Below are 20,817 nucleotides of genomic sequence, written 5' to 3' on the forward strand. Positions count from 1 at the left end.
CTATATCGAAGTTGTGTTTGTTAACGTGTATCCTTTCGTTCATTACAGAGGCAAACCCTAGGGCCCTAGTTGCCATCGATGGACACCTAGAACAATTCAAGCCACGTTTAAAGATGCCATAACACAAGAATTCTATATGATAAAGGGGATGTGGAGAGCACAAGAGGAAGTTCAAGAGCAGTGGTGGTCGTTTTGAGAGATGCTTAATGTAAAGGAGGCACTCACATTTAGCCTTTCGTTCATTACAGAGGCAAACCCTAGGGCCCTAGTTGCCATCGATGGACACCTAGAACAATTCAAGCCAGGTTTAAAGATGCCATAACACAAGAATTCTATATGATAAAGGGGATGTGGAGAGCACAAGAGGAAGTTCAAGAGCAGTGGTGGTCGTTTTGAGAGATGCTTAATGTAAAGGAGGCACTCACATTTAGCCTATCTGAGCAAAGCACAACGTTAATTGTAGTATGCATTGTTAAAAATAAAACCATTTGCATCACTTTTAACATCTGAAGTGTTTTTCTAAATGAGGGAATGGCAAGTTCCCCTGTGTTTATGAATTGAAGGGGAGACTTATGCTACCTCCCTGCCATACCTTGTGTATGGTTTTTTTTTGCTCCCCACTCATGCACACATGCACTTAATAAGCGTAGCCATAGTAACAATCAACTTCATTAGCAACTAATATTGGTAATGATAGCTACCCAACCATTCTAGTTATTAAACTAATAATTGTTGTAATTAAAACCCCTTCTCTACAAAATAATAAAGTTAAAAGGCCATTCTCTCTCTCTCTCTCTCTCTCGTCTCTCTCTCATTAGCAACTAATATTGGTAATGATAGCTACCCAACCATTCTAGTTATTAAACTAATAATTGTTGTGATTAAAACCCCTCTCTACAAAATAATAAAGTTAAAAGGCCATTGTCTCTCTCTCTCGTCTCTCTCTCTCGTCTCTCTCTCTATATATATATGTAAACAATAAAGAATTAGCTTTTAGGGTTCAGGGGCAACGCGCGCGCGCGCGCACACACAGGCAAAAGGCAGGGAATTAGGAAGGTTTTACCATAGCCATCTTCGCCTGGAAATAGGCTTGCACCATTTGCTTTTTCCTGCTAGGGCTTCTGCATCAGAGAATTTCGAGCTCCGAGGAGAAGCTTCGTTCTCAGGTATGTGCAAAAATACGCTTCGCCGCTTCATTTTCTCGTACACCTCCTTTTGTGTATGTCCGTATGCTTATTTCCTCGTGATTAAGGCCCTGCTTTTTGTTTTTGGCCTGTTCAGAAGCCATGGACTTCGATGAGTACGAGTACCTTGAGAAGACGGTGGAGTCTGCAGATTTGGTAAAGGGATCGAACGGGTCCGGGGTTAAGAGCAGGAGCGTAGAGAAGCGGAGAACAGGTGAAGACGGAGACGACGTTGAAGATGGTTATAGAAGTAAACGCCATCGATCTGGGGATGGCGAGAGGGAAAAATCCGAGAGATCACTCGATGATCGTGACCGAGGCAACAGAGAGAGATCCAAAGACCGTGGTGATAGAGACCGTGATAGGTCAGAAAGATCACACAGGGACCGTGGATACCGGGAAAGAGATCACAGAGATGAAGAGGTGAGAAGGCACAGTAGAGATAAAGACAGAGATAGGGTCTATGAAAGAGAGCGGGAGAAGGATGCTGACCGACGTCGCAGCAAAGACCGATCCCATAGCAGAAGTAGAGATTATGACCGCTATGACAGAGAGAGCAGTAAAACGAGGGACCTTGATAGAGATCATCGGTAAGCAAGCTATTGTATGAAAGATGTTTTTTCAGTTTTGGAAAACTTTGCCTTGGCTTCAGGTTGCAGTTGGGTGTATTCCTTGCACTTTCAGGGCGGGGCTCGTGAAAACTTATGCCTGTCAGATCTCCTAATTTATACCTGTCGGGTTGCTTTTCATGAGTGTGCAAAAACTCTCTTTTTCATCCCTTTCTAGGATTCACTTGACCTACCTAGCTGTGTATATAAACTTCGTGTCCATCTTGCTTATAATTTCTTCACATTGTGATTTTTTTTGCGAGCGCCATTATGGCTGCCTATCTAGGGTGTTATTCAGCAAACTGCAAAAAAGTGAATTTACATTCAGTTGAGATATTTTAGGACAATTGTCCCTTGGGGGTTTGAAAGATCTTTTAAGGGTTAGCCCAAGTGCTTACCATTGACCTTGTGAACATGGCATACATTAGTGGTCTGCATCAATAGAAGGGAGGTCCTATCATGTAACATGTACTTCACTGAGCTTGCTTTTAAGGTGTGTTGATTTCAGGAACACTTTGATGTAGAAACTTAAAATGTTGAGGTGATCATCCACTCAAAGTATAGTTAGAACTTAGGGATGAAGGATTACTTAGGAGACATTACTTCCACCTCTCACAATGTGGCACATGCTGGCAAAAATGTTGCATGGGTTATTTACTTGCTGTTTAATCAGTAAGAACCATGTAAATATTGCTGGAAATGGCTGCAGGCTGCACAAGCCCAGGCTTTAAGAAGATGTAGGAGCGCCTCATGAAAAATTGAGGACTTGGCCCACATGGACAGAAGAGAACCCCCGCTATTAGCATTTAGTAGACTTAAGGAATATATTCCTTACTTGCTTGAAGTGAAAATCTTGGGCCACTCTTCATAGAATGGGACTCTCTGTTGCTCTAGGAGCATGGACACACAAGCAAGTTTGTGCTTGCCATGTGCATCTGTGCTATGTGTCTGTATATGCCAAGTGCATTGTCCGCTTGCGGGGGTCATTTTCTGTTATTTATCAGAAGGATTGTTTTTTTCTTTGGTTGAAAACTTTGAAGAACAGAATCTAGAAACTTAAGTTTGTCTAATGGTCTGAAGTGGTGCTTGCAGTTATGCGCGAGAAAAGAGGGATAAGAAAGAGGAAGTAGCAGCTGAACCAGAGGCTGATCCTGAGCGAGATCAGCGGACTGTATTTGCTTTCCAGGTTCTCATTGGTTCAATCCACACATGCTCTAGTTTAGGCATTGCTGGTGGACTTTAAAATTACAATGTTCATATTTATGAAATATGTCTATGTCTAAATATGGATAAGTTACAGGATGTATGAAGAGTTGTATGCATCAATAAGTGTGAATGGTCATTTTATGCAGGGATGCTGGTCTCCTGGTGATTGTTCCCCTCCTTTCTCTTGTTCAGAAGAGCATCGATATGAGTTTTGCCCAAGAGCATTCTCGCATGTGTTTAGAAGTTTGCATAATTGTGTCTTTGAGCTGAGTGCCAAGAGTTTCTCTGCTCCATCCTTCACTTTTCCTTGAATGATTCTAATGCAATCCAAGTTGAGCCAAGTGTCCATCGATGTTGTGAAAAGAACCCAAGACCTTTTTAGTGTGTGTTTTGCTTTTGTGCATTTGCGTGTAGTCTGCCCAGTTGAGGCCTCGGGACCGTGTTGGCTTTAATAGATGTATGGTTTACCAGGTTCAAGTTAACATGACATGGCAGCTTTGGTTTCGTCAGTGCAGGATTTATGCTATGGGCCAATCCGAATTGATGATTTTAGATGCTGTTCGAAATTCTGGCATCTTTGTGTGCTGTGTGGGTTGTGTTATATCATCAATGTCTTGTCTAGTTTTTCTATCAGGGATGCAGATCATCTAGCTGGTAGGTTTACTTCTTTACAGGCATGTGACTCAGGCTGGATGATTTTAGAGCTGTCTTAAGATTTGTATTATCATGGGCCGTGTGTCATGTTTATATATCCCATGCCTTTGCTTTTAATCTGTACCAGGAAACTCACTCAAGGACAAGCTGTCCTTGAATAGTAAAGTGCCTTTGAGAGGTACGGGTTTTTCTTTCATTTGAATACATGCGTAGTTAGATAGTTTTCAAGTAAAGCAATTGCCCCGGTCTTAGTTAGTGGCTTCATGCAGGACTTGCTATCATTGTGGGCAATCAAACTGGAACAAATAATATTGATTCACAGCAATGCTGATGACTTCGTCAAGGGCAAGGATTACTTCTCCCCTGATATGTAGCATCTGACAGATTTAAAGACTGGGTGTGTGTATGTGTGCATGTGCATGCATGTGTTGCTCTTGTTACATAGATTGGGGTGTCAGAAGTGGCATAGTTACTGGATAGGGTTCACCATTTTCAGACACTGAATCGGTTGTGTGTCGGCCCAGTGTTCTTTGTTCTATCATACTCGATCAAAACATGGGCTTCTTGCAGTTGTATCTTGTCAAGGCAGGCAGTGGAGGTTTTCAAGGGGTGGCAATCTGCTCTGGCTTCTGCCTGGCACGGTTTGCTTTTGTTGGGATATGTGTTTTTTGCATCTTGTGTTGCTTGCATCACATTCCCCATCATAGGCGATTTCTCAACCAGTGGTGACTATTGATGCCTAAGCTGTGTGGCATGGCATGCTTGTTTTTGTCTTTTGAACATTTTGTTCATGTTTACTGGTTGTCCTGTGTGGAGTGGCAAGCTTATAAGCTATTTGACATACTTTTCTGGATTATGCCAGTTAACCATCTGCATAAGAAGCCTCATTGCATTGAAGAGGTCATCAGTTACCCAAGTATTGGTTAGTAAGACGAGGAAATATATTGCTTTGTTTTTGCATCCTTGTTAATTTCTTTTAAAGAATTTTCAAGCTTCAATTGAGACTCAGACATGCAAACCTTGTTAAAAACCTTCACAGTAAGCAATGTGATGCTTACACGGAAAAGGTAAACGGACTGTAAATAATATTGAACGTGCATGTGGATCCTGCGTTGTTTGCATTCCTCTGTTTTGGGATTGATTTCCCAGCTTGGGGCATTGGAATCTTAGTTCAAAATGGTTGTTGGTACTGTTTTGGTTTGTTCTTTTTGCCTTAAAACTAGGTTTTGTGCCGCAATTGAATAAATATTCAATTGCTTGATGGACAGCTTTTGGTTTATTGCCTACAGATTTCCTTGAAGGCTGATGAACGAGATGTCTATGATTTCTTCTCTCGAGCAGGAAAGGTTAGTTTTTTTGGCCCCACTTGATGGCATGGTCTCTCTATATCATGTTAAAGGAAGGTCTCTTATAATCTATTTTCTTATTTCTGCAGGTTCGAGATGTAAGACTTATCATGGATCGAAACACAAGACGTTCAAAAGGGGTGGGGTAAGAGTCTTGTTGATATGGAATGCAAGTTCAATGGTTATTTGATAGAGACCGCCCCCCTGCCCACTATCACGGCAGGTGTTTTGACAGGGGAGATCCCCCGCCCATGAGAGACGGGGCCCTGAGATCTCCTTTTTTCATGGGCAAAGATTATTTATGTAAATCAGGACCATTAACACATACACAAGGGAAAGTGTGTTGACTTGTTTTTTTGCGGTTGCAGTTATATCGAGTTCTATGATGCCTTGTCAGTGCCCATGGCAATTGCATTGACTGGTCAGCTTCTTCTTGGACAACCAGTCATGGTAAAGCCTTCTGAAGCGGAGAAAAACTTAGTCCAGTCAACAACAACTACGACTTCTGGAGCTGGTGGTTTAATGGGACCATATTCTGGAGGTGCCAGGCGCTTATATGTTGGGAATTTGCATTACAACATTGCAGAGGATCAACTCAGACAGGTGAATTCCATTCTTTCCTGAGTGTAGACTCTAGAGTGACCTCCTATTCTATGCTCTGTATAATCACTTTTGTTGAGATACAGCTTGTGCATTGTTGAGAAGTGGATGAAGATATGTTGTGAAGGTGGTCAAGTTGCATGAGTAAAATAGCTATCTGGGACCAAACATGATTCGAGCCTATTTTTGGCAGGTCTTCGAGCCTTTTGGTGCGGTAGAGCTGGTGCAACTTCCAATAGAGCCAGATACTGGGCATTGTAAAGGCTATGGTTTTGTACAAGTAAGATCACCTAATTGTGCAGATGCATTTCGCTGAAGTCCATTTTTTAACTTTTTTTTAAAGGTCTGGTCCTAAGTCGTTATCCTTTACTGCAGTATGCAAGGCTTGAGGATGCCCGCGCTGCACAGCAAGCTCTGAATGGGGTTTTGGAATTGGCTGGACGCGTGATCAAGGCATGTTGTGTCTTGTTTTTGTGTTAGGCATGGTGGTAAAGGCTGGCTGTTTTGTCTAATCAGTGAGTGGTTACAGGTAGTACCAATGACAGATCAGATGTCGATGCAAGACCCTTCTGTAGCTCCAGGGGAGCTTGATGATGACGATGGAGGGGGCCTGGTAAGTACTTATATGATGGCCAAGGGTACTGTCTGTTTGTGTAGATGGACAGCATAGAGAGCGTTTACTGACCGACATGATCACCCTGGCACTGCCTTGCAGTCTCTCACAGCTCGATCTAGAGCTCTTCTCATGCAGAAGCTTGATCGAAGTGGCACTGTTTCAAGGTCTGTTGTTTGTTTTTTGGGATGATTCTTGTTGTGTGGCGTCTTGTGGTTGTTTTTATCATGCATCCTCACCATATGACTCTCGAAGCTGTGGGTGTTTGTGTTGCTAGTATTGTTGCATCAACTGCAGCTCAAGTATCTCCAGCATTGAATCTGCTTTCAGCAGTGCCTGTACCGACGGTCGCACCAGTTGTACCTGGCTTAGGTCTAACAGGGATGGTGGGCTTACCTAACCCAGGTTTAGGTGCTGCTGCATTAGGTGCAGCAGTACTGGAGCCCATTGGAACACCAACAGAGTGTCTACTCCTGAAGAACATGTTTGACCCCAGCACCGAGGCAAGCAATCTCATTTCTTTGGTTCCAATGCTTTGCATACGATTTGACTTGATAGCTTTTCAGAGTTTGAATATTCACACGTCTTCTGTTATCGGCAGATGGAACCTGATTTCGATCTGGACATCAAGGAGGAAGTCCAGACAGAGTGTGCAAAGTTCGGTGTGGTGAAACATACTTTTGTTGACAAGTATGTACTTTCATCCACTTCAGACAGTTGAATCGTATTTTTTGCATTTAATCTTTCCTTGTCACCAAACCATGTGATTATGAGATTACTCAGAGGAATGTTGCAGTATGGAAAGGTTTTCACTTGTGTGGGATGGATGTAATGCAGGAACAGTGCAGGACATGTTTACCTTCGGTTCAACTCCTTGACTGCAGCTATGAATGCACAACGATCGCTGCACGGGCGCTGGTTTGCTGGGAAGATGATCACGACAAATTACATGGTAAACCTGTTTCCTACTTAATGTGTGGGAATCATTTTTTGCTTTTCCTTGTTCTCTAGTTTCCGTTGAGCCTAAAACTCACTATTTGTTTGCAAATTATTCTCATCTGATTCTCAATTCATACTTCAAAAGGGAAGACTTTTTTCTGATCGTTTTAGCGTTCATTTTGGTTGCAGACACCACAAGCATATGAGGCAAAGTTCCCTGATAGCAGATAGGCTTCGCTACGCAAACAAGCGGGGTGCGGCGAAGATGTCATAGCTGAGCTTGCTCTTGGTTTGATTTGAAAACACATTTTTGTTCAACTTCGGGGGCATGGATGCTACCCTGATTCTCGCTCTAACCCTTTTTAACATAAATATAGGCATTGTTTGAGTAGGTCAGAATGCAGGAATGTGTCCAGAGAATTCATTTGGATATCTTAGGATCTTGTGGTGGCCCCTAGGCAGGTCGTTCTTTATACTCATGACAGTGTAATCGTAAGTATTAATTCACTCTGTGGTACTGTGGTACTTGTTTTTCAAGTGTCAACCAACTCTTCTGCATTATGCAAGAAATTAAAACCTCTGAACTTCTGTGTTTTGGGACAGGAGTGTAGGTTCATATCTTCCCAGCTGGTAGTGCCTTGTGCAATTGCTGCCCCCGTCAGAAGTGTTTGTGCAATATATTCTTTGCAAGTGGAGGAACTGGCTAGCCTTTCTGCGTGTTTTTTTTTTGGCATTGTTGCATCGCAGTAACTCTTAAGTGCGATCTTTAATAAAATGAAGTCCCAGCTAATTTAATCATGACTTGTGAGTGAATTTGGCAAGCTGAGTCAAGTAGAAGCCCTTAACTCGCTGGAATAGCATTTAGACATGAAGGCGATCCTATGACATGAATTCCAGGGGCACTGAATTGTGTGAGATTTCAGGACTTGTATAGAATTAGATTATTTTTAAGTGTGCAAGGAATTGATTTCCTTGAGAAAAAGTGGCAAGGTAAAAGAAGAGTGTTAGTGCTGACAATCATTCGTGTTGTTTTCGAGTAGCAATCTTGCTAGTTCTAGTGTTGTGGGTTTGAACTAGTATTTCCCACCTTCGACAAATTCAGCTTACAAGTGCATTTCACATTTTTAAATCACTCCTGTGTTTTGTCCACTTTCGTAGGCACTGCAAGGCTTTACTTGAGGTTTACTGTTGCCCAGATGAGACTGAGTTTGGAATTTAGAAATTTTGTAGAGAGCATTTGCTGCCATTCAACACCCTCCTATTCTATTAAGTCAAGTAGTACTGAGTGAACTGGCGATTGGACATGACAACATGGTCACACTTGGACCACGACGTGGGTGACGGGATGGAAATGGAGGACGGTGATGGGATGGTGGGTTTAGGGGAGGAGGGCAGTCCAAGGTTACATAGGCTCAGTTCCCTTCAGTGGTAACACAGGCTCAGTTCCCTTCAATTCGAACTACAGCTCCCTTTAGTCCAAGCTGTAGCTCCCACAACATCAGTCCTTCAAATAGGCACATACTAGCACCATAGTAAACAATATCAGGCAACCGAATATTTCCAAGTCAGTATGGAGTGTTGCACTCGCTTTCGGAGATATTGGTTTGTTCATCTTTGTGAATTACAGGTTCCCACACGCTAGCTACAAACTCTCAAACCAAGTGCAGTAGAGAAGCAAAGAATTCCTTGTTTTCAGTGGTATTCAGTGTTCAAAAGTGAGAACAAGTAATGATCGGGGAAAACAGTATTCCGACAATAACAAAAATAATAGCCCCAGAATGAATTGTTGGTTTAGGTAAAAGGCACAGAATAATGAGAGTAAAGGCAACTTTATAGGATTGGTAGGCAGGACATGGATTTTGATTGTTATAGTCTCTATTAGAAATTTAGTGAATATGACGTATATTACACTGCAAACCCTAAACCCTAAACCCTAACATTGTCAGCCGGATTTTGATGGGAACGGCATCTGGTGCAACAGGTCTCAGAAATAGTTATTTACACAACGAGTCCAATATTTCATCACCTAGGACCTGACCTTATCAAGTCGCCGCTAGAAGACTTGGACATTGGTGGCTGAAGTCTTCGAACTTCCCCCCCAGAAGTTTTGGGCGTCGGGGTGCTTCTGGGTGCTTCATTATTTTTTAATGGGATTAATAGATATCTGGCAATGAAGGTAAGGGAATCGCTTGAGCACCACAAGGATGGTCTTTTTATATGCATTGAATAGTATAGGGAAGGCCCATGTATGAAAAATCTAGCAACATGGGAGAGTTTGCTAAAAAAGGAACAAGTTGCATGTAAAATTGTAGACCAATTGAAGGAAGGTCATATACTCCATGAATAAGATTTAAAAATAATTGATAAGTCTCCCTCCATCAAGCCCACCCACCCCAAAACATGGGTGTGGATTATCTTGTTGCTGCTTCTTTCACCACCAAAGATTGTGCTTGAAGCATTGCAACCATATTCTAAAGGGTTTTAGATATGAAATCCTTTTCCAAAACTTTTCGAATATCAACACCATAATTTTCATACATTGAATTACAAAAAATGTGAAGCTCGTGATTTGTATAAATACTAATAGTTCATGTAGCAATTTGGTCATGACCTTGAAATGCAAGGGGGCGACTAGGCGACTAGACTTGCTAGTCCTCCCCGCAGAGGTGTTTGCATCAATATCTCAAAAAGAAAAGCCCAATAGTTATGAATGGTTGGGAATGATACATCCTTTCTAACCATCAAGCTTACAATGATTATTGTTAGTTTAAGCACTTACCTTGAATGATTGCACATGACAAGCAGACTTTTGAAATTATGAAAATTCAATTTGTGAAGAATATCTAAAATGTGACAAGCACACACTCTTGAAATTGTGAAAGTTCAATTGTGACGAATATCTAAAGCGTGAGAGAGAAAGGGAGAGATTCGGTAACTCTAAAGAGAGAGAGAGAGAGAGAGAGAGAGAGAGAGAGAGAGAGAACCATGGAGGCCCAACATGACTTATGGGACCAAATACAAAGTCAAGCCAAAAAGTGGCTTTGAAAGAGTAGTACAAAAAGATGAAACTACTATTAAGCGAGTTAGTGGAGTGGTTAAGGTGGTTCTCGGGAGTCCTCATGGGTCCGAGCCCCCCCTCTACAAACGGTGGCATGTGGGGTGTGTGTGTTGTTCTATCTAATTCCAGCCAAACTAAAAAAAGAAAAAAGAAACTACTATTAAGCTAATGAAAATTGTTTGAGCAATATGGAGGTACAAGGTAGAGTGTCTTTTTGGGGTATAAAATTCCTGATGAGTCCTGAATGTTGCCTCTTCCACTGTGAAAGTCTGCCCATTTGCCCTCGGGACACACGGATCGCATCTTGGCTCTTAGCTCCTTTTTTGCTTCAATTTGGCTTTAATTTATTCAATTACTGAAGGATATTTGCTCGGGTTTGAGTTGTTGTAGGTAATGAGTGCGTGGTTAATTATTAAAAAATATGTGGCTTTTCTGTAGGGTGGTAGTTTGTTGGTTGTAACAAAAATTGTCCATTCAAAGTTGAAAACACACACACACACACAGTTTCCAAGTTTGTTTATGTGTGTGCGAGAAGAACACGCGCAAAGCAAAACCTAAAGCTCGAAAGTTTCCAAGTTTGGTGTTTGTATGTGTGTGTGTGTGTACGAAGCACACATACGCTTTCGCATTGAGGGGGAAGAAGGGTGGGCCATAATGGAAACCCCACGTCTTGAGAAGAGAAGGCCCTCTTGGAGATTGTTTTTAGTCTACCCTATGCCTCGTCTTGGTTACCCAATCTTCCTCTCCATTACACCCTTTTTATCAAACTTATGCAAGCCCTAGTAGAAATAGACATCAGTAAGGCTCTCCCTAGCTCTTTATCTATCAATGCAGGTATGGGATTTTTATTAGACCAACCTTTGGTCTTTAAAAAACATACCGAACACTTGCTTCCATTGTGGAGCTAAAAACCACTTCATTAAGAACTACCCCACTAAATCTCCCCCCATCCTCAACCTCCTATCCCTGAGAATGAACCTAAAGAAAATAGCTAGGGTTTTCAAGCTGTTGTTAGGAAAGCCAGAGGTCAAGGGCGCCCACAAGGCCCTCGAAACCAGACAAGAAGGAGTAATGGTGGACTAGTGAACTAGAGAAGGAGGTAGAGGATATGGACTTTCAAGATGCTTCATTGGTAAACTTGGATGCTAGTCCCACACAAGTAGAGAAATCGCTTCTAGAAGGGGGGAAAAAATCTCCATCTCTCACCTCTGGCAAACAGAACATCATAATCTAAGATAAATCAAAAGATGATTCTCTTGTACTTAAGAGGAGCTCAAGTTGGGGGTATGAACTCCCCCATTCCCACAAAAAAGAGAACTGAAGAATCTGCTAAACCACCCCCAAAAAATTAGAAGTCATGAAATACATAACAATCCTGTCTTACAACTCTAAAGGTTTGATAGATTGTAACCACTCTAGAATAATAAAAGAATGGATGTTTCAAATGAACATCTTTCCTAACTTCATACGTTTACAAGAAGTTAAAACCTTAGGTCAAGTTCTAGCTAAAAATCTAGAGCATATTTCCAAGAAGCACTCGTGGTTCTACTCTAATCATATTCCCGGAGGGGGTGGAACAACTCTAGGAATAGGTTTCTCATGGATGTCTCTGGTTAAACATCATGAAATAGATCCTCTCAATACATGGGTTGTTGTTCATTTAGAATCAAATAACTTAAAGTTTGTGATTATCTCAGTTTATGCCACGGGTTCCTTTGTCTCTAAGCCTGAATTGTGGGTCTCTCTCATGATCTTTGCGGACCCAATAATCTTAATAGGGGACTTTAACATGGTGGAATCCCCCCCAGGAGAGGTTACTGTGCATGGGAAAGGTAATCAGAGGACGTCACAGATCAAAATGGATGGACTTAAAAGGAGTTCATGCTCTGCAGAGGATATAGCATGTGACAATGAGTTCACTTGGGGCAACGATAGACTGGGTAAGCAGCTAAGAAAAGCAAGATTAGATAGGTGTTATGTATCTTCAAGGATTAACAACCTGTTTCTCAATACTAAGGTAAAAGTACAGTGCAACATTGCTTTATCAGATCATTACCACAACAGTTCCTCTACTACGACATCAGAGCCCACCACCCGTACCCACGCTCTAGCTCCACGCCCTAGAGGAGTTCTTAGTGAGAGAGCTTGATCCATTCTGCAAGCCAGACGTCCCTGACCCAGAGCATCAGGACCCTCCACCACACAGAAACGGATTCGTGAGGTTCTCCGCCGACATGTCACACTCTCATCATAGAGGCCTGCCATTCACTCCGACATCAGATTGGTTCTGGCCGAGGCGGGTATCATCATTAGCTGATCACAACATACCTCACTCTACATAGGATCATCAGATTGGTTCTGGCCGAGGCGGGTATCATCACTAGCTGATCACAACATACCTCACTCTACATAGGATCATCTGTTGATCACATGTACTGTCATATGTTTTCATTTTACTTTTTCTTTCAGTTTTCCATGGCTCAGTATATCCATGGTACCATTGTATTACTTTTGGTCTCATAGGCCCTTGGGGTCTTCCGTAGACGACGATATAACTCTCTCTCTCTCTCTCTCTCTCTCAAATCAAAAGGTAAGGGCAGCCTGAGGTTGGTTTCACACAGATCCCAAGCTATTTCAGATACCCAATGTGGGTAGAAACTTGAAGCAAATATGGGAACGGTACTTCAGTGTATACAGGTCTCCAACAAAGGTGTGGGTGCATGTTATTAGTGATTCACAGAATTTTCCTATAGATATAAAAAAGGAGGTCACGAGGATCAGGACAAATAGGATAGCAAAGAAGTACAAAGAGATGCAAACTATAGAACAAAAGATCAACCAAGGTTAGGTAGACCTATAAGAGGATCTAATTAAATTCAAAGAAGGAAGAAGAGATACACTGTTAGCATATTAAACTCTATCTAAGAGTGGTGGGCTGGAAAGGTTGATAGACCTTCTAAAGAAATGTCTCCCTCCTAAAAAAAAGGCTAACATAGATTACATCCCCATGTTAAAAGATAGTAGGGACATTGTCAACAAGGAGCATTTCTCTAACATCTTTAATGGAAAAACAGGCTTACAGAGGAAAGAGAGTTCGCTATCCAATTTCAAAATGCAGAAGGAAAACAATACCCTCAAGCCTATTAGCCTTCCTACAAGAGGAAATTTCTTGAGGGGAACTAGAGGATGCAATTAATGCCATGCAAAATGGTAAAGCCCTGGGCTAGATGGATTCCTAGCAGGCAGAGTTCTTTAAATCTTTTGAAGAATTCATGCTAACTCCTCTAATTAAAGTCTGGAAGGAATCAATCAAATTTGGACCGAATGCAGAACTAACGGCAATCATCTCAAGCAAGAGGGTAACCCTAACAACACACTATCTAATGGTGAAGGTAAATACAAATTTTTTGTTTTAATTTTTATAAATAGTTTCAAATTATTTATTATATTTTGTACACTTTTTATTCTTAAATAGTTTATATAAGACTTATGTAGTAGACCTAGGTAGAAAATTTTATTGGTAGAACCATTAGTCAATCAGAGAGTTTAGGAAGATTTTAGCATCACTAGATAATAGTAGTTGTTGACTCAAATTGTTTGAGTCAGCTCTCGGAGCTGTTTGGGTCAGTTGTCAAAATTAGATCTTGTTTCACATTTATTCTCATGCATATCGACTAGACACTGCCTCTTTGAGGGGAACTTCCCTAATGTCCACCAAGATAGATAAATTTGAAAGAAAAAGCTTTCATACATCGCATACTAAGATCAAATTTATATTCATGAGAAAGGGGTTGTGGAGCATCAATTTGCCAATGGAAAGGAGAAAAAGCTTACTATCAGGGAGGGAGAAGCATGTGGGTTAGCAAGGATGGAAAGGATCTTGCCATCATAGCATTGGGCTTGAGTGATCAGTTTATCCATCACATAGATGGAGGAAGCACTTCAAATGAACCTTGGGAAGAGTTGGACACATTGTTTGGTGCTCAAGCTAAGATATCCAAGATTAGCAGCCTAATTCAATTCTTTGAACTTAAGTTAAACAGGGGAGAGCCTCTTGTCTCTCACCTAAATCTGATGAGAAGCCTAACCACACAACTTGTAGGGATTATCTTAACAATGGAAGAAGATGTATGCATTGCATTATTGTTAAAAAGTTTCCCCATGATGAGAACTTTGGAAACATAGGACCTCTACCCTCACCAACTTGCCTTCTCCAACACTAGTTGACATTACTGTAGCTCTTTTGGAAGAGGAAAAGAAGATCAAAATTCAAAACACCACCAACACCACTTTGCCTATATTCTAAGGTGAAGCCTACTTCACAAAAGGCACTTCAACAAGGGATCTCAAAGCCAACATTCAAAGACAAAGGAGAGAGTAAGTGCCACTTTTGTGGTAAGCGTAGACACTTCGAGAGATATTGCTACACCAAGAAGAGGCTATCTGGAAACTTTGTGGAGGCCGAAGATGAAGAAGAACCTGTTGATGCTATGGCCTCTCATGAGGCCAATTTTGTTGACATTGATTGGGCCCTCTAAATGCTCATATGGATCCTAACTCATATATGTAAATCATATATGCCAATTGATTCCTCTCATTTTGTAAACCAATAGACTAAAATTGGAGTGAGATCATGTTGGGGCTAGGGCACCCAAATGAGTCTACTGCCAATGCAATTGGAGTGAGTTTCAAGTGAGGGTCATAGGTGTTGTCACTGCTACTAAGAGTGGGCAAGCCATGATGTTGGTTCTTTTTTAATTGCTGCTTCTTTTTTATATTATTATGTTGGCTCTTTTTAAATTGCTTTGCTTATTGTTAATCACTTAATTATGTGCTTGCTTAGGCTTGATCCACGAACTTCAACAAGACTGAGGTCTGAATATTATTTTGAGACTGTCAATATGACATTTGAGTAATTTAATTTATATTCTATTTGTATAGCTCGATATTATTATAATGTGTATAGCCCGATATTATAATGTGCATGTGTGCATAAATTGCTTTATTTTGGATAAGAACATATGTACATAATTGTTGCACAAAGATTTCATTTTTGTTGATACCTTAGAACATTGGACAAAGGTTACTTGATTATAAAGAAATCCCAAACTTGGAAAAGGTGCTATTTGGGAGAGAGCCACACATATCGGGGGGGGAAGATTGCACCCAATGAGTTTATTCTTGTCTTCTTAAATAATTTTGTCTAAGATAAGGTTATGTAATTTGTTTATTTTTTAATGGGTTTGATGGTTTTACATTATACTTGGAGTAAAGGTCCTCTTATATACAAATCCTCCAGGATGCCACTATTTTGAATGAAAAGGAGGAGATAGTGAGCTAGAGTGTTTAGATGTTGAAGAAATCGTGGAAGACAACACCAAGAAGAAGGGGAGAAGATACCCAAGTAACCCATAAACATATGCAAGCTATCTAGAGTACCAATCACCATCTTAGGGGGATTCCAAAGAAGGGGAGAAGATACCCAAGTAACCCATATATGCAAGCTATCTAGAGTACCAATTACCATCTTATGGGGACTCCAAAGAGTATTTAGCTAACTAGCTTTAAGCCAACTATGTATGTTTATAGCTACTAGCTTGAAGCCAACCATGCATGTAAGTTATAGCTACTTTTCCAAAGAGTATATAGCTCCTAGCTACTTTTCCAAAGAGTATACGGCTATTAGATTTAAGCTCACCATGCGTGTAAGTTATTTGATCCTTGTGGCATTCCTCAATAATAATGAAGAAGATTCAACTTATAGGACTGCCATGCATTTCTTTAAGAGTGTAAAGCTAAAGACCATGAAGATAAATTTGGAGATGGAGTTGGATCCTCAAAAGAAACCTCAACATCAGTGCAAGGCCACATAGTTTCCACCACTTGATGACACTACTAATGTATGCGAAGAACTATAGCTACAAAAAATTACACCAATTATAAAAGGACAATCACATAGTGTGTGCCACAAGCACCATCTACCTATTCCACCATAACTACAAACAATTACACTGATTGAAAAAGCACAATCGTGAATCACGTCACATGCACTGATAAACATGTCACAAACACCATCTACCTCTTAGCATCTTAAAATTACTACTAATCCTCTTTAGTGCTTTGCTATTACCCTTTCTTCTACCTAGCGCACTTAACACAACCTGCAAAACCCAATAATAATCACATCAAATTTTATCTTGAATTGGGCTTGTTCATAGAATTTACTATAGAAGAGGTGGTGGGGCCACACATATATTGCATACTTAACAAGAATGATGGCTAAGATGTAAGATTCCTCCCCCCCAGCTTTTGAGATGTAAAGGTGTAAGAACCTTCCCTTCAGTTTCTGTAATCATCCCCTAATTCTGAATGCAAGAAAATATTGTTTTCCTTTGATTTTGGCCTAGAGAGAGAAAATGTTCTAGAGAGAGATAATACAAAATTGAGATATTTTTTAGATACTAAATTTCTCCTAAAATCTGAGATGGATTCCCTTGAAACAAAAATTCAAAATTAATTTTCCAATGTGCATTAGGAATTAACTGAATATGTGTATTGGAGACCTTAGCCTAAGGGTCCACATTTTCAGAAATTTTTGATTAAGGTCTAAATAAGGTTCCAAGGGACCAATAGGATTAATCCAAGTGTTGGGATGACAAAAATACAAAGAATAAAATAAAATTTCCCAAAAATGAGTAAATGCTCACATAAGATGAAGAGTTGACCAAGGACTGGGTTTATTAGTTAAAAATTGGGATATTTTAGTAAAAATGATGAATTTTGACACCTTAGTAAGGGCCCCATCAAGTAGGAACCTTTTTTATCAACATTACTTGATATTTTTAATTCAAAAAAATCAAGATATTTCATCTCTCCTCTCTCCTCCTGCCAACTGGATCATAAAGTGAGCTGAATTGGATCATAAAGTGAGCTGAACTGGTCCAAAACTTGTCTAAAATGGATCAAATTGAAGCTGGAAGCCTCTAGATCCCAGTTGGACTTGGTTGGCGGCCTCCTTCACCTATAAATAGACCCTCATTCCTTTGTATTTTTATCTTTGAGTAATTACATGCCAGTATTATCTTCATTTTTAGTATAATTTCTATTATCCCTCTATTTGCCTCTTCTCTTGGGAGCTTTGGAGCTTCTCTATTCTCCATCCTCTCTTGGAGATTACCCTCCCCCCTCTTGGTGGCCAAGGACGTGCTTGTGGGCTTCACTTCTATCCAAAGAATCAAACCAAAATCAAAGGTATCCCTAATTTAATGGTTTTTTTCATTCTTCTCAATGATTTTCTTCTTCTCAACCCCTCTAATGCTTGAGAAGCTTTCAATGGAATGTTTTTCTCTTGAAATCAAGCTCTCCAATGATTCATAATGTTTAATTAGATTAATGCTAATTTTTATGTTTAATTATAGTATTTTTTATTAATAAATCTCTCTTTTGGAAAGATTAATCATCTTTATGGTTAGATCCTCGATAGAAGGATGATTCTCAATGATAATCTCTTTATCCTAATCAAAACTCTAGGCTTGATAAGCTAGAGAAAGAGATTAGATATTTTCATGATTTTTAATCTAGTAAAAATGATGGTTAATTCTTTTTCGCTTGATTATGAGTAAGAAAAATCATATTAACTCATTCTAAATTGAAAGAGGGTTATGCTAACATTTTATAGAATCATTCAATTTATGAGAATTATAGAAATGATTCATTTAGATAAATGGATTAGTGTTTATACTAAAAGGAAAAATATGGGTATAATTGATTTTATAAATCCCATGAATCTTTTATTCAAAAAGAAGAATATTGAACGTATTTTATTTTGAGAAATTTGAGAAAGAATGATGTGAATGGATGTGACTGAATGCAGGAATGATGAGAATGGATGTGAATGAATGTAAGAATGATGAGAATGGATGTAAGAATGAAGTGAATGAATGAGAATGGATGTAGGAATGATGTGAATAGATGTAGGAATGATGTGAATGAATGTGAATGGATGTGAATGGATGGAGGAATGATGTGAATGGATGTGAATGAATGTAAGAATGATGAGAATGGATGTGAATGGATGCGAATGAATGTAGGAATGATGAGAATGGATGTGAATGAATGTAGGAATGATGAGAATGGATGTGAATGAATGTAGGAATGATAAGAATGGATGTGAATGAATGTAGGAATGATGAGAATGGATGTGAATGGATGTAGGAATGATGAGAATGGATGTGAATAAATGTAGGAATGATGTGAATGGATGTAGGAATGATGTGAATGGATGAGAATGGATGTGAATGGATGTAGGAATGGTGTGAATGGATGTGAGTTGATATAGGAATGATGTGATTGGATGTGAGTTAATGTAGAAAATGTGGGATAATGAGAATTGACGTGGAATGGGACAATGAGAAATGATGTGGGATGATGAGGAAAGATGGGAATTTTGTTTGGAACTGTATTTGTATGTGAAACCTATTTTTTTTAAAGATTGTTTTATGTCAAGAATGCTGGGGAAGCATTTTGACCATCTTGTGAATGAGGTCGAGGGGGACCTAAGTGAAAAAGTTGCAACAGCTGACGGAGAGTCAATGAAGGACATCTTGCGTGGCAAGGTCGGTCGAGGTCTTGACCAGCCTCGGTGTTCGATTAACATGGTGAGCTTCCGGTACGGTGGATGAGGCACCAAGGAAGCGGCTTATGAGTGAAGCGCTAGGTGACCTGAAGGAGCCTAGAGAGTGCTGACCATACGGTGCCGGGGCGCCGAAGATACCCACACGTGCGTCGGGGAAGAAAAATGAGTTGGAGCTGTTTTCTGAACATGGGCATGAATCTGGTTGATTGGCCTTGTTGGTCTTCACAACAGATGAGTTCATGGCTCTTTTACATGGATATTGTTGGTTGATCTTGTTGATCTCCAACTGAGAGTCCATATGGTTTTTATGTGATTAAACTCCTAGGTACTATGGGCTAGGAACTATCGAAAAGGTCCCCAAGTAAGCAGAGGGTGAGCGTTCTGGTTGCCAATGATGCCATTAGGTACGCTGAGGAAGGAGTGGCTGAAGTTGGATTTTATGGTTGTTGGAAAGTGGAAAAGTTGGAAATTGGATCTGGATATTTTGGAGGATTATGATTTGAAATACTATGGTTTCATTTCAAGTCTGCTTTAAAGACAACTGAATCTGTAAAAGGCAATTTCATATTGGGTGTGTAAGTGGTGTGTCTAAATTGTATTTTGCATGAGTGTCGGCTAGGGGGCTTGGGAACTCTTTCCCCTGGTACCTGGGACAAAACATAACCAACTTTTCATAATGGATCATATCAATACAGTGGTTGGGTGGTTGGCTAACCCATGGGACTGGATGGGGTTAGGTTGGACTGATGGATCCCTATAATTAAAATTCAATTCTGTTCAAGTTACGATAGTTGAAGTAAATCAGGGATAATCCTTGTTCTATGGAAAAGAATCAACGGTTGTGCCTCTTTGACCGAGGAAAAAAGCATTGGTCTCTATGATCCAAGTGCAAGTTCCCCCCTTGATCCAGCCATGTGATCTGCGGGTTCGGTCGGAATGAAAAAGGGAAGTTAAGGCCCTTGACTATGTTAGGATAGTTCTCCTCCTGGAGGAATCGCCTATGCTTTCTGGGCGAGGGAAGTTTTTTTTTGGGTTCGGTTTTGGAAGAACCGAGGGATTAGTCTCTTGTCCAGACATTTGTGGGCGAGGCCCCAAGTAGGAAACTCTGCCCTGCGCACAAGGTTGCTACTTCCGCTGTTAGCTCCCCGGATTCCGGTGCGCGGAGGGGGCATGGGTCTCACATAAGAGGCCTTCATAAGCCATCTAGTGTTTGGAAAAATATGTTCATGGAAGGCAACCCCTTCATGGACATGCACAGGCAACATCTTCTCTTCCATTTTAAAATGAATTTCAATCCTTGTTTGTATATTCTTGTGCTTTTCAACTTTAAGGCTTGGTTATTATAATTCTACTCTTGTTATTATAATTTTTAAATTTATGATGATGATGATTATTCAGATTGCACATAAATAATCAAGTGCAGTGATGCTTGGTAATTAGTCTATCACGTATTCTATTCAGCATCTTGAATGATTATATTCTATTTAGCAGAACTTGAATGATTATATTGTTCAGACTTTAATCAAATAATCAAGTGTGGTGATGTTCAGTAGTTGGTCTATTATTATATTTTGTTGAGCATCTTGAATAATTGTATTATTCCATAGAATAAATAGTTTACTATTTAATTGGTAATTTTGGTGTTGGTTTATATGCCAACACTTTTCGTGATGTTGTTTTTGTGATTGAATACTTGAACATGCTCTGGTATGTGTTCTGAAAACATTAGGGGATTTAGGAGGTCACTTTTAGGTCGTGTAAGAAATTCCAACTTAGCATGGAGAGAGAGTATGAGAAACATTAAAAAATAGTAAAGAACACTAATATAAATAGAATAAAAAATAATAAATTTTTTAAATTATATCATTCTTATAACGTTTTGCAACAAATAGTTAGTATTGAAGAAGAATGGCCGTATAAGTTTTCAAGGATGTACATAGAATAAGTCGTTATAAATTTAGATATATTCTTTGT

General features: G+C 40.0%; 1 protein-coding gene across 7 annotated transcripts; it reads left to right on the forward strand.

Moving 5' to 3' along the window:
- Positions 1–906: 906 nt before the first annotated feature.
- LOC147608010 (Splicing factor, CC1-like protein) lies at positions 907–7,948 on the forward strand. 7 transcript variants are annotated; one of them, XR_015264558.1, is made up of 16 exons: positions 3,191–3,652; positions 3,780–3,830; positions 3,922–3,997; positions 4,515–4,574; positions 4,942–4,998; positions 5,088–5,143; positions 5,367–5,601; positions 5,792–5,878; positions 5,974–6,055; positions 6,132–6,211; positions 6,314–6,378; positions 6,489–6,714; positions 6,813–6,901; positions 7,049–7,163; positions 7,340–7,642; positions 7,754–7,948. XR_015264558.1 is itself a non-coding variant. In XM_086789603.1 (15 exons), the coding sequence occupies exons 3-15, from the start codon at positions 3,977–3,979 to the stop codon at positions 7,379–7,381; spliced, it is 1,215 nt and encodes a 404-aa protein (XP_086645729.1). In that variant the 5' UTR covers positions 3,191–3,652; positions 3,780–3,830; positions 3,922–3,976; the 3' UTR covers positions 7,382–7,948. The 7 variants fall into 7 exon arrangements, 5 of the variants coding, with proteins under 5 accessions (XP_086645728.1, XP_086645732.1, XP_086645729.1 ...); XR_015264557.1 differs by lacking the exons at positions 3,191–3,652; positions 3,780–3,830; positions 3,922–3,997; positions 4,515–4,574 and adding exons at positions 907–1,166; positions 1,282–1,774; positions 2,885–2,978; XM_086789603.1 differs by having other exon boundaries at positions 7,340–7,948.
- Positions 7,949–20,817: the final 12,869 nt, after the last annotated feature.

The sequence above is a fragment of the Cibotium barometz genome, chromosome 54 (genome assembly GCF_041138505.1).
Source record: "Cibotium barometz isolate CiBa-2024 chromosome 54, ASM4113850v1, whole genome shotgun sequence".
Lineage (NCBI taxonomy): Eukaryota > Viridiplantae > Streptophyta > Polypodiopsida > Cyatheales > Cibotiaceae > Cibotium > Cibotium barometz.

What these genes read in the sequence shown, in the direction of transcription:
- LOC147608010 (XM_086789602.1), top strand. Translation starts at nt 1,287, where the DNA reads ATGGACTTCGATGAGTACGAGTACCTTGAGAAGACGGTGGAGTCTGCA. An exon ending in AGACGTTCAAAAGGGGTGGG is followed by an intron (nt 5,144 to 5,366) that starts GTAAGAGTCTTG and finishes TTGCGGTTGCAG; the next exon opens with TTATATCGAGTTCTATGATG. An exon ending in CGAAGTGGCACTGTTTCAAG is followed by an intron (nt 6,379 to 6,488) that starts GTCTGTTGTTTG and finishes TTGTGTTGCTAG; the next exon opens with TATTGTTGCATCAACTGCAG.